At 41.3% G+C, this 13,828-nt stretch overlaps 1 protein-coding gene across 1 annotated transcript; it reads right to left on the bottom strand.

Moving 5' to 3' along the window:
• Positions 1 to 7,721: 7,721 nt before the first annotated feature.
• Positions 7,722 to 12,333, bottom strand: LOC133911712 (omega-amidase, chloroplastic-like). The gene is made up of 10 exons (XM_062354083.1): positions 12,140 to 12,333; positions 11,938 to 12,054; positions 10,254 to 10,478; positions 9,729 to 9,822; positions 9,211 to 9,285; positions 8,794 to 8,872; positions 8,572 to 8,587; positions 8,379 to 8,459; positions 8,212 to 8,294; positions 7,722 to 8,129 (listed from the first exon to the last, which is right to left on the bottom strand). Exons 1-10 carry the CDS (start codon positions 12,212 to 12,214, stop codon positions 8,051 to 8,053), a joined length of 924 nt encoding a protein of 307 aa, XP_062210067.1. The 5' UTR covers positions 12,215 to 12,333; the 3' UTR covers positions 7,722 to 8,050.
• Positions 12,334 to 13,828: the final 1,495 nt, after the last annotated feature.

Raw genomic sequence — 13,828 nt, 5'->3', positions numbered from 1 at the left:
TTTTTTCATGATGCTTGTCTATACGTGATTAGATGATGCTATTATCATTTTATCCTTTTTGTTTGAAGATGCTTGAGAAAGGGAGATCCTGACTCCAAAGTTTATTCAGTCAGTACAAGTTTGCACTCTCTCTTCACATCTGAAGTCACGATGCAGTTAAAATCGGTGCAAGATACTACTATGAAACCAACTAGAATTTGCCACGTCGTCGCGGTTGTTCAACAAATCACTCATAGCGTTTGAGGTCACTTCCTTTCGATAAGGCGTAAAAAGTGAAATCCCCATGGAAAACAATCGATTTCGGATGCTGAAAGGATGGAGCTCAGTTGGATATCTGACGACGCTTCGATCTCATCGATGGCGAGCGCACTACTACCACGCCAAAGTGTACTAGGTAAGAACACGTAAAATACTAGCACGCCGAAGAATAGTATTTGACAGGCGCAGCGTGCGTCGAACAGAACCCAGCATACCAAAGAAATCAAAAGGCGATCGAAAGGTGAGAGAGATGGACAGCATGATCGGCAAGCTCGACGGCCAGAGATTTGACGGGGCTGCACAAGCTGTCTGCTGCTGCTGCTACTGCTGCGCTATGTGCATTACTCCACTAATCATTACAGGAATCATTTCAAGGGGTAGTTACGAGTGGCGGTTCACTACATGCTCATGCTGTGGTTTCCACTACGTCAGCAGAGTCAGCTAGCTGCTCGGCCAGCTTCAAACTTACTTCGAGTTTTCCCTATTCTGCTGGTGCCTACAGTGAGACATGGTAGAATATTGGTTTACTTGGGTGTATTTGGTTACTCGAACAAGATTTTATACAGTGCATCGTATAAATAGTTCAAGGGGAAATATGTTAAATGCAACTATATTTGTTGAAAAAAAAGTGTTTGATTGGTTATATCTGTTTGAACAGACTGAGTTGAATTTCTGTTTGGTTGATTGAATCTAATTTTGTACAGACGGATGTAAGATTTTATATTGTGATTGGTTACTTATATAAAGATAATTTTGATATATGTATAAGCGGATACAGAGATAATCTGTCAGATCAGGTTGTGCTAGAATGATATCCTATATTTATATTCATCATGTCAGATTAAAATAATATATATGAACAATCAAACATATTTATTTTTAAAATTATACACATATACTAAGTCAGACTAAAACAAATTCAACCAACCAAATATAACCCTGGCGAGTAACACGAATCGATGAATGCGCGCCTAGTTTGCCTAGTTTGTGGCTTACCTCAGCTCCGCGGTGCAAAACCAGGAAACAAGGCATCTATCCCGGTTGCCCGTACGGTCTCAGAATCCTGCTAATTTTGTTACGAAAGTAATCTCGTTCATGTCACGTGTGTTAATTTGTGTGCACGCCTGCCTATCTATGTATGCTAGCGAGTGTACCTGCATTAACGGCATGTCTGCAAATAAGAAATCAGGCAAATGCCGTAAAAGAGCTCAAATTTCTGGACAAAATCTAGCGTAACATACATTACGGTCCCGGTCGGGTCGGGTGTGAACCAGGACATTCAACAATTTCGGCTCAAGCGAAGAATTGTTTCAAGCTAGGATACACGGAAGATCGGACTAATTGTGCTACGATGAGCCTTTGGTCGATGTTCTGTCCGGGATCGATTGCACGGACTGCGTCCTTTTTATGTTTGTACGATTTACCCTTCTTTGTTTTTCGTACGATCAATGAGAACACGGACGATTTTAATTAGTACTACTGTTTGTTACTTCCTTTAGTGCCCACCTCAAAATTTCAAATTGCAGTAAATCCGTTATGCCTCCAAAAGAAAGAAAAAAAAACATTCTCCCAAGAAATGCAGTACATCATAATGGAAGCAAGAACAAAAAAAAATCCATTAAAATTATATTATTTCGAACAGATCGATTTGATCAGCTTCAATGGAAAAACTACCATAAAAGCAACGCACTAGCCCACTAATTCAGACATACATATTAATGAAATCGAGAATTTGAATATCTAAAGTGAAATTAAACATATAAAACATATTTTGTACCTGGAAAAATTTTATGGTCCGGAGTCTAAGATATAGAGTCATTATATGTAAGTTGGTTCAATTTTTCTTTATAAACTTAAATTGAGAACGAAACATAATATATTCCGTTCATGGTCTGAGTATTAAATTTCATGAGAAATTCTAAAATTGACAGCAAAAAATCAATATTTTATTATATTCTGAATTCAAAATGGTTAGTGGGAATTTATATGTGGCAAGTGAGATTTTATTTCACTACTTTTACCTTACTAAGAGCCGTACACAAAATAGCAGGCAATAAAAAATTATTTGTTTCTTAAGTATCTTGTAACAATAGATTTAGTACGTATTACCTCCCATGAGGTAAGATAAATGACAGCCCTTTGATTAATTCACAATAGATGGTCCATAGTAATCTGGAGCGCCCTAAAAACTCTCTCTTTTTTAATGTAATCTTCATGAAATTTAATTATTTTTTCTGGCCTCTAGCTGGATAGCAAAATTATGGCCACACGGATCTTGCGCAAACTAAATCATTTCAGATGTTATATCGAATGACTACATTTATATGGACCACAAACCCCGAATCAACCTGATCGAGCACGCAAAGGTGTTGATTCATTTCAATTCTAGATCAGCCATTGGGTTTGGGGGCGTGCGCATATATATATATATATAGAGAGAGAGAGAGAGAGAGACTGCAAACTTGGTTAGGACTAAACTGAACCAATTGGTGGGCTAAATTGTACTACTATGGATTAAGGACCACAGCACCATAAGAGGCTAATAAGCAACATGAAAAGATAAGTCCTTCCAGCTCAGAGTGTCTGTACTGTACACACATTATATAATCTTCTCAAATGTAGCACACTCAGTGTAGGCTCTAGCTGTTGGTCTCTCAAAATGGCTCAGCTAGTACAACTGCCATCCTAGATTAGCAATATGCAGGCTTGTCACGCTATAAATATAGGGGGACAAAGATCTTCAGGGCTGATGAGGAAAGCAGCTTTTGGACCCTTACACATGGCAAAAGAGGGCAGAAATGCTAGCCTCACCCAATATGCTAGTGATGAAACATGCCTCCGCATATTGGGCCACAAATGCTGAAATTTTGGGAGAATTCTGGGGTGGGTTGTTTTGTCTATTTTTGCAAAATTCGTATACCATTGGCTTATCACCCTGTTCTCAATTATGGTGTGATTGTGTGTGAACGAGGTAGCTGGGATCTAGGGCATATAGTATAAGCTAGCTACCATATATCTATATGACTCTAGGTCTAGCTTTTATATTTCTTATACTCACATAGTGGAGTAGCGTTTAAGTGTGATCTTACATTTTATAATTACTCACGGGAAAGTGCTATATTAGTCTCATCGTGATCATATTTTAGCACACTTTATGTGCCAAAAAATTAAGCTACTGGTGCATGCAACCAAATTAAACATGCTCCAAACCAAATGTTGCCTTGCCTCAAAACAAGTAAATGAAACGTTACTCTCAAAAGAAACCAAATTTCTATAGACAGTTAGTTTTGTTGAAGATCGAATGTACTCCAATTTGCAATACATTAGTTGTGTTGTGTGCCTGCATGGGATGAGGCGGTCGATACGTACATTATTAGTTTTTTGTTCGAAACAGGAGCAGGAGCTATGACATTTAATTTAGAAGTACAAAGAAATACGGAATCACGCTCAGCAAGTCAGCAGTACGCATGTAGGTTGTTGACATCCGTTGGGAAATGAAGCACGCATGCACGTCAACACCTAGTCACGTAACTCCTGTAGACACTTAGATATGAATCGAGGGAGAAATAATGCATGTACTTGTGAGTGTATTTAATGGTTAAAATATGTGCCTACACTTTATCTCTTAATTTTTTTTAAATATATGTTAGAATATAATCATATACGGAGTAAGTATGAGTGAGCATGAGTACCGTGTACCTACATGAGAGTGCGTGTGTGCAACGGACTTGCATGTATGGCTGGAGTATGGGCTTGCAGGTCGGCACATGCACCATTTGACATTTACGCACGCAACGCCGCATTATTACCCACTTCTTGTCAAAGCTTTATGCAGTGCTTCCGATTTGGAAAGCATGCATGCATATATAGAGGAAAAATTAAATGTGAAAGGGAACAGGATTGCTTAATCACTTGCGACGTGCATGCGTCCGTACAATGTGCGCAGGACATAGCCGAGTAGCAGTAGAAAACTTGCAGCAGAAGGATTCGATCAAGAGACGGCAAATCTCAATGATCTATCAGATCAGTTATTCGGCAGTTCTGCTTCGATCTGTGATTCTGTTGGATGTTTCTCCTCCTCTCAGTTCAAATCTGAAGCAGAAGGTCAAAAGGTACTGTGCGCCAAAAGATGAACCGACGATCAAAAGAAGAGCATGCACGGCCACGCGGCGGCAATCACGAGGCATCATCGACCTTTAAGATCGGTGCAGCGTGAGGACTCCGGCCGACCGGCCCGGACTCCTCTGCGTGAGCCTGAAGCTCCTCTGCGTGCAACGCCGCTTTCGCTTCGATCAAGAGAAGGCGCCTGACCGCGCTGCGCTGCAACGCACGCATGGACATGTCCTGCGCCAAAGTCGGGCTCGTGGTGGGATCGGGCCCGACCGATCGCGCCGGATCTGATCGGATCCGATTCGATGCCCACCCCACCCCTCGTCATCTCGATCTTCGTCCCTGCTCAAGTCCGATCGGGGACGGCAGGCCCGTTTTAATACTGTTTGATAGTGTTTTAGTTTTAACATCTATATAGAATTTGAAATTTATAGGATAAAATAAAGTAGTTTAAATATATATAGTCTAAAAGAAAAACAAAATATTTTAATTAGAGACTTTGATCTATTTATAATGATAATTTTAAAAATTTATAGATCTAGAAATAACCCGTTTTAGAAAAAATTCTTGAGCCAAACACGACCTTAACCTTTAAGATAACATAGCCAATGAAGAGAGAACGGGCAGCGTGGCCTCCGGATGACATGTGGCCCCGACCGAGGACCCAGCTACTTTGCATCTTTACTGCGTGCAAAGTTACGGTGTGAGCCCGAGGTGGAACGAAAGCGTAGCCGCCTCAAAAGAACCCCCGTGGGTGTTTTAGTAATTTTCTGGTTGGTCATGCATGGTGAGCCTCTGCCTCCCTGCCTGTCCCTGCCACGCGTGACCTCCTTCCCACGTGCGAGCCTACGATCGATGCTACGTGCACCCGCCTTTATCTTCTTTTAGTACTAGTACTCCTGTAACTTTGTTGCTCTGTAAACACTTGAACGAAAGATTGGCACGTACGGAGAAAGCGTATCCATTGACGAAGTGCCTGAAGAAGCAACTCCTCTGCAAGCCTGAAATGCAAGCATCTACGCCTGCAATGAGGCAGGAGCCACTGCTCAACGGACGGCGCAGATCGACTGCTCCGGGCAGTCGCCCTATAGGGCGTGAAAAGCTCGAAGCTCGGAAGTTAGTTTAGCTCGTGTTTAGTTTGACTCGGCTGGTTTTTAAAATCTAACGAGCCAACCTAGTTTAGGTAACAAACCAGCTCGTGAGCCAAACTAGATAGGATTATCGATTGCATCATATCGTTCAATTTTACTGTAGTCATCAGTTTGCTCATAGTCATTTTCATATTCAATGAAGAGGCTCTTGTCAGTTTACTTAGTTTTCTATTAATTAGCTCCTAGTTACGATGCGGCTCTTATCTTATTCTTCTCACATCGATCATTACTTCGGGATTTGCATATACACGGATGTGTGGAGAATATTGTTTCATATATATTTTTAGAGTAATATTTTGTTCTAATAGCAGAATATATATAGATCGATCTGTCTAATGCTGTACTGCATGTGGATTTGAAAAACTTTCAGAAGATTCAGGTTACATCAATTATACATGTGATTAAACCATGCAAAGAAATATTATACTTGTAGATACTATTATTATTGTTGTATGATTTTATCTATATACTTTTCTATATTTTTCGTTTTTATTATAATATTATTGATTTTTATGTGATTACTTATAGTATAGTATAACGGGCGCGGCCATGCATGCATGTGTGATGTGTGGAGTTACACGTACAACGGTTGCACTGTTGCCTCAGATAATGAACGCTATCGCATTCGCACGTTTTTCTTCCTCGTGCTAGCTATCGAAGTTTACGACAATATATTTTGGCCGTACGTGATGTCAGATTGGATAGCAGCTATCTTTTATTATTATAGTATATAGAAAGAAAAAAAAAGGTATGGTGAAAATAAAGCTGATGTGGGGAGAAGTTTTATAGAGCTAACTTTTAAATAAAAGAAATAAAAAATAGTTCTATAAGATATAAAGAATTAGAAATAGAATCTTTTAAAAAATATATTGAGAAAAATAAGAGATATCAACAATCTCTTATCCTCGAAGATGTCCTAGTTATATGTCGGATAACAGCCGGGGTACGATCATGTCTACTGATACTACACAGTGACCACTGACACCGTCCGCACGCCCAACACGGAGACATGGCCTTCAATGAATCGCAAGCTCGCAACGAGATCACTCGATCGTGCTCTGAACGGTAATCACGTAGGTGTAGTTTTACAATTGTTTTCGTTCCTGGGCAAAAATATCAAAATTCATGAAATTTCAGCTATTTTTTATCCTCTGTTGTGTGAGTCTTATATGTCAAAAAAAAACTTCAGAATTAGTTATTTCGTTCACTTTTGAAACTCATGAAATCTGCAAAATTTCGGCTACATTTTAACCCTGGTCGGAAGCATGCGTGGAGCTAGCTGATCACCTCGGCTCGGCTTCGGCTAGTTTGAGGAGACAGATGGAGAGCTAGGGGACCAGGAGGCAACGGATGTCGCGTGAGAACGCGGCCTATTTCCCCTTCCTAATTCACGAGGGGAGAATGAGTGTTTGTTCGGGGCATTCATGGAGACGGCCACCGTCAATCCGCCATCACGCGCCGCGGTACGTAGCAAGCTTTTCTTCCAGTGGCAGCTGCGACAAGCCTGACCCGAAGCGACAGCCGAAGGCATATGCAATAAAAGAAGCAGGTCAGGGGAGGCTCATGCCATGCGACGACGATGACGAAGGTACTGGGAGCAGTACCACTGATAGGCAGCAGCAATTACACGGCTGCGATCTGGAATCCCCAGGCCTTGGTTCATGGAGCTTGCCAGGATGCATGTGATCTTTGATGCATGGCCTGGCTATTGGACCTGCCTCATCCCTCTCTGATCTTTGGTGCATGGCTGGGTCGTACGTACTCCAGTAGCCAACAAGGCATTGAAGAGAACTGGATTTGAACCTGGATTTCTCTTTTAATGGAAGGCGTGAGCTGCCTTAAGTTGGTTCACAGCTCTGGAGCACAAGAAGGCTGGCGTCGAGAGCTCTTCGTGCATGCCAGTCCCGGTGGCACCTGCGCGTGCAGTGCGTCACATCGCTGTCGCCTTCGGTGCCCCTCTTCTTGAGAGGTGCAGAGCGTCGCCAGGGAACCGACCTCATCATTTATGGTTCTGGCACTTCACAGGCTGCCATGACATCGAACACATTTATAGCAGTGCTGTAGCTACTGATAAAAAGCCCTAAAAGAGGCGAAAGAAATGGTGGCATATTTAGGAACTCCAGGCTGCGGGGAAATCACATCAACCTGGTGGAGCAAGGTCTTCCAAAAAAGACTTTTATGTTTCGATACCAGGGATTTGGATTGAGGTTTAAATTCCTAGGATTTAGCTCAAATTTGAGCAAGATCCTATATATTTCTCGAGCAATCTCCCCCCATACAAAGAGTTGTAAGTTGGACTAACTTGGATCTTTATTCTAGGAAGAGAGAAGGAGGGCTTAATTATCTTTGGCAACTCAGGCCACTGAAGGTACTACAAGTTACAGGTTGCCTTATTCATATTCTCTACTTCCACACATTAGACCCAACGATCCATCCACAGAGTCATGAACATTCATCTCATGAACGAAGTATGGGCTTAGCCTGCACAATCAATTCCTCCAGCTTTCATCACACAGCTGCATCCAGGTTCGCTACTGAGAACCCAGCATCTGGACATCTACCAACTGATAAAGATCTCCACGTCTTTGAGATTGCAGAGGAAGAAATTGCCTGAAGAACATTTTGGTGAATGCATCAAAAAAAGGTGAAGTTACATACTGCTACTGGAAAGCATACGATTCACTCTGCTTACCTCCTCTGTTCTATCAATGAGTAATCAATTTCTGCTATTATAGTTGCCTCCTCATGCTCAGTTGTCGCAATCACCTCCCCAAACTAGCAGGAAAATGCAAGCAATTACAAACGCGATGACTGTATCTTTGTAGTGTAGTGTTTCAGATTGTTGAGGAATCGACTTACAGGTCCAACAAGAGTGGAGTGTCCCCAAGCAACATAGCCTGCACTGGTATCTCGAGCTGGAGCACATGTTGCCACAAACAACTACAGGAAACTGTGGATTAATATTTGAAAGCACAAAACTGGAAACATGAATGGGGATTGGGGAGTAACTGTACAGCGAAGTCAAAGACCAGCATAGTAGCATTCAGCATACCTGGTTGTCTGCGGCCCTGGCATGGCAAGGACATTACCATCAGTGCACATTTCAGATGTTTCTATTCTAATCATAAGAATTATAGAGAAGTACTTAATTGAGTTTCTACTACATTTGATTTATTATAGATTAGAATTGGCATCAATAAAATTAGTGGGCATTTTAGCTCACTATGTTCCCCCGCATCATTATCATATCTCTAGGCGCAAATCGGTGCATTACCTTGTCCTTTGCAGCAACTCCCAATGCAATGGCCCAGTAGTCATGTTGAATGCACCAGGATAGCATATCAAATGGGCACCTGCAATCAACAAAATGAGCTTATATTTTTTGCCAGTTCCAATATTTTTCACATGATCAGAAACAGCAGTAAGCTGAATACTTTATGTGTTCAAACTTGCTAATAGTAACTATAAATCTGAAAATGGCAATGAAACACAACAGAGTCAGGATAAGCTTTAAGGAGAGTTTCTGAGACTAACTCTGTATCCATTATTAACCCCAATAGTAAGTTAGCAGATGCCATGGCCCAGATATGGAGACCCATGCCACAGTATCTTACAGAAGTATAGCTACACGATTGAATTATAACTTAAACTTGAGATAACAATGCAACGATTGGATATGAGAAAGTCGCACCTCTTGCAGCATACAACATTGCTAATTCCTGGAAACGGATGTCATAGCATATACCTATGCCAATTCGCCCAACATCTGGAAAAAGAAATCAACACTGCCATTAGACTATACACAATGAAATTAAAATAATTGTCAAAATGAGAAAAAGAATGCAAAAAAGACTAGTTCCATTCAACAAACTATAAGAGAAACGCAAATGAAAGGTACGAGTAGTACAGCAGAAATACTGTGACAAAAAAAGAAACAGCACATAATGTGTTTCACCACATATCTATGGGACAAAACAAGAGGAAATTCTTAAGCAACACAAACAAAAGAGATTATAAAAAACAAGTAAGATTGACATACTATATGGGAAGGTATAACTTGAAACAGCACTGTACAAATATCAAACAAGCGTTCTCTTTGTAAGACCCAATTCAAATGACCAAAAACCAACGTTAGAGATGAAGGATAACCCCATGGCTGAGAACTTTAATCCTAGCATGCTTCATTGATGCAAAGTGAGTTGGACGAACCTGTATCTACAACAGTAGGATTCTGCCCAGCAGTAAGAGTCTTTGATTCCTTGAATGTAATCTTTCCAGGAATATCAATGTCGAAAAGATGGATCTGCAGGCACGGGAATATTCACTGATAGAAGTAGAACACACTATGGAACTATCATACTACTCATATTCAGCAGAATGAAAGGGCAAGGTGCCATGAATAATATGGAAGTAAGCAAAACTAGCATGCCCCAAAAGGGACAGATGTGATCAAATCTGCATCTGTCAAAACCACAATATTGTTCAGCATTCATGTTCATTGGAAGAACAAGACAGTACCACTTAGAGCTGCCATAATTGAGTTTATTCAGAAGTACTATACTGGACACTTGTATATAGTATTGAGTAGTTTACATGGTTTCCTGCAGTATTATGTACATAGCGGAATGTAGCTTTACATGAATCCGATCCTATTAATAGTAATAGAAATCTTTATCTTCAGCTACTGGAAGTATATAAATATACTAGGTCAAGGAAATGTGTCCTCAACTGTACCTTTCTATGTTTACCCTTAAGCTTGCCATCCGAACCAAAGACGCAGCATGTATTGTACAAGTTGCTACCAGAATATTCAGCTATGGACCCACCAACAAGGGTAATTTGCATGCTGCGAGCAACCTCTGACATCATTGAAAATGAAGGAGCTGCATTGCCGCCAGCTTCAATGTCCTCAGCGTACTCTGGAAAGCTGTCATTTGAATATGGGCCGTTCCAAATCTCCTACAAGCATAATAGCAGAAGACAGGTAACTGGAACAAAGACACATAACCATGGATGTCACTTCTGAAGACTGAAGCGTGGACTCATAAGACAAGGAATGTTTATGTAAACTTGCAATGAATAAAGCGAGAAATCTATTATATTATTATTTGAGTGTTAAAAGGAGACACTATATACGCTTTTAAAGTCACAAATTACCACGTTAATAAAAAAAGAAAATAATCTAGACCACTCATTGTTATGAACATCTAACAGTCTAGATTAAACCAAAGAGTCCATATCAAATACAATTAACAAATAGCTAAATTCGAAATTAAAAATTATAAAAAATTAGCAGTTCGCTTTCCATACGGTTTGGGAAGCAAAATATCTAAATTAATAGTCCAAATAAAATAAAATAAATAATAATTAAAATTGGAGTTAGAATAGAAAAAAGAAGGATCCATATCAAATATAGTCTTAGAAAAAAATCAAATACCTAAATAAAGAGTCCATGTAAAATACAACTAATCAATAACTAAAATTAATAATAAAAATAATGAAAAAAATTTAAAATTCTTACTAAAATAATAGATTAAGAAGCACCGTGTAGCTCAAGGTCGTCGCATCAAGCAGGCAGTAGGCAAGGCAAACCTATTTAGATTTTGGTTAGGCTACCTACACCTAACACACGATTTTGATAGTTGATCAAAATATATCCGAATCAAACCAATACATGTATACGATTCGGGTACAAGTATGGAGCATAAATAATTCTCTCTTCCACTAACATAATTTTTTATCTCTTCTTCTAATTTTATGGGTTTTGTAACTAAATGGCACTAATCTCATAAAAAAGCTAAAGAGACTAATTGTGACAAAATATTGCAGCGAGGCTAGCCACGCTATTGGCATGGTCCACCTTGCTAGTTTCACAATTATGAATACCTAAAGGCCAACATAACTGGTTCACCTGTGGTACAAAACACTTGAGTTGGTCTAAACCTGTCCAATAGTATATGTTTGGTTCTTCTATCAGTAATTTGTCAAACCTTGCTATTTCTTTCATGTACCACAATCCAATTCCAACCCATAACGCTGGATTTATCATCAGTCAATGATGCATTTTAGCGAAAATGTTCGCTGTTGCTTTCATCTACGGTCTGCCCCTAGGCCTGATCAGGTGACATTTCGGAATATGACCTGGCCATGATATGACAGAGTGTCCCAAGTCCAATGATCCAATCCTCTGTCAGAGTGCATAACAATAGCGCTCAAGTTTGCATATTCTATAATCACCGATGGAACTACGTAACAATTTTAAGAACGGACCCTCCTATGCACCAATCGTCAGTTAAAGAATTAACGAACTCACAAGTCACAATCAACCCGAATTGCCATTCCACTCCGAAGTCAACTAGACATTACTAGTACCGAAAGAGCGGACGGTATGATAGCAAAATATCTGTTAGAGACTCACGGGGAGGAGCACGAGCTTGGCGCCGTCGGCGGCGGCCGCCTCGATGGCTGCACGCGCGTGCGCAATATTGCGAACCTTGTCCGCCGTCACCGAGAGCTGGCACAGCGCCACCTTGAACTGCAATCACAGAAGACGGAATCCATCCTCAGATCAAACCCAAATTGACTCGAAACAACAGGAATTCGAACCGGGAAGTCGTTACCTTGGAGAGCAGCGGCGTCGGGAGCTCGAGGGCCGGAGGAGAGCGCGCGGCCTCCGGGCGGAAGTAGGCAGCCATGGCGGCGATGCGGCGGAGGGGGAGGTGAGCGCGGCTGGTAGAGCGCGACAGGCGGGGGGCGAGGAGGGCGGCGGCTATGGATGTCGCCACGGCTCTCACCTCATGGCCTCATGGGGGGGGGGGGGTAGCGAGGAGGTGTGCGTCGTGACGGCGACCGGAGGCGTGTGGTTGGCGGATGGATGGGCTTCAGCTGCTCAGGGGCCCTGTTTGTCAGTGCGATGGTCTGCACGTTTGGTGGTGACTGCACGTTTGGTGGCGGGTTTGAAGGATCAGACGCTCCGAAAACCGCTTGTTCTCTCCGGAAAAAACTGCACCGACAACCGTTAGATGCCCATTTCCATGCCAATGTAGTCGCCGGCCGACCATCGGCGATGCCGGGCCCGTCGGCCGATTCCTGCTTCGACTCGAGGTCACTGCCTAGTGTCTCGCGAATTTCTGTATCGGCAAGCTTGATCAACTGGGAAGTACTCGGTGTTGCTATCATTGGGTCTGACAGTGTCGCAGCCAGCTGCGTAAAAAGCTCATGGCTCACGAGCTAGTTTAGGCTCGTGGAGGTTGGATTCGGTTTAGCTTGATTCGTTACTCAAAATGAGTCGAGCTTAAGCCACACTGCTGGCTCGTTTTATATATCGAGCTGAGCCGAGCTAGCTCGCGAGCCGCTCGTGAGTCAAATTGAGTCACGAATTCTTTCATATCTGATCTAATAGTTCAGTACTCCAGTATTAATCTGTTTATTTATAGACAGTATGTGCATCCATATTTTTCTTCATTCATTTGCTGCTATACTTATTCATAGCTAGGCTCCATGATAGATGCAGTGCATAGCATTATAGGCATACAACTGGACGTGGTGATCAAGACTGCAAAACCGCAGCAAATCTAAGGCTACCTGGTGTGAGGCTAAGCTATGTTTTACAACTTATGCATGAATATATATGAATAAATCTAGTAGTTATTGTTATCGTGTGTTCTAGTTTACATGTGAGATGTTTTTAAGCTTCTAGCCTACACTGATACATGATGGTCTAGCATGCACACGAGTTGGAACGAGCCAGCTCAAGCCAATAACTAAGCCATCATTTTAGCTTAGTTCACAAATTGAATTGAGCGAAGCCGAGTCTACACTTAATTGAGTTTCTACAGACTCGGCTGGCTCGTTTCCAGCCCTTCGCGGCGGGAGGGATGAAGCGCACGACGTGTGTCACAGTGTAGATTGCGGAGTTTTTTAAATATATTTTATAACATAAAAATTTATTTATATGTATCCCAATAAAAAAAATTACGAAAATAGACGCGTACCACCTTTTTATGGAGCGATTAGACCGGTGAACAGTCGATTCGTAGGTTACCACCCTGTCAGTGGCGGTAGTCCTTACAGCCCTCAGGAGCGGTAAGCCCACGTGTATTAACAGTACCGTGGTGAACAGTAATCCGAATTTTAATTTATCGCCTATCTTATCTGTTCAAAATAATGATGTTATGTTGCTAAAAAATCCTAAACTTTTTTTGTACGTGTTCCATAATCCATGTACAACCCATTTTAATTGAATTTACCCAAAAATCATGTGTAGAATTTAAACTAAAATTCTACAAAAAATACTACTTTTATAACTT

The sequence above is a fragment of the Phragmites australis genome, chromosome 3 (genome assembly GCF_958298935.1).
Source record: "Phragmites australis chromosome 3, lpPhrAust1.1, whole genome shotgun sequence".
In the NCBI taxonomy this organism is placed as follows: Eukaryota; Viridiplantae; Streptophyta; class Magnoliopsida; order Poales; family Poaceae; genus Phragmites; species Phragmites australis.
This window is presented reverse-complemented; position numbering and strand designations above follow the sequence as displayed.

What these genes read in the sequence shown, in the direction of transcription:
- LOC133911712 (XM_062354083.1), bottom strand. Translation starts at nt 12,214, where the DNA reads ATGGCTGCCTACTTCCGCCCGGAGGCCGCGCGCTCTCCTCCGGCCCTC. An exon ending in CCAAGCTCGTGCTCCTCCCC is followed by an intron (nt 10,479 to 11,937) that starts GTGAGTCTCTAA and finishes TTATGCTTGTAG; the next exon opens with GAGATTTGGAACGGCCCATA. An exon ending in ACTCCACTCTTGTTGGACCT is followed by an intron (nt 8,295 to 8,378) that starts GTAAGTCGATTC and finishes TTTTCCTGCTAG; the next exon opens with TTTGGGGAGGTGATTGCGAC.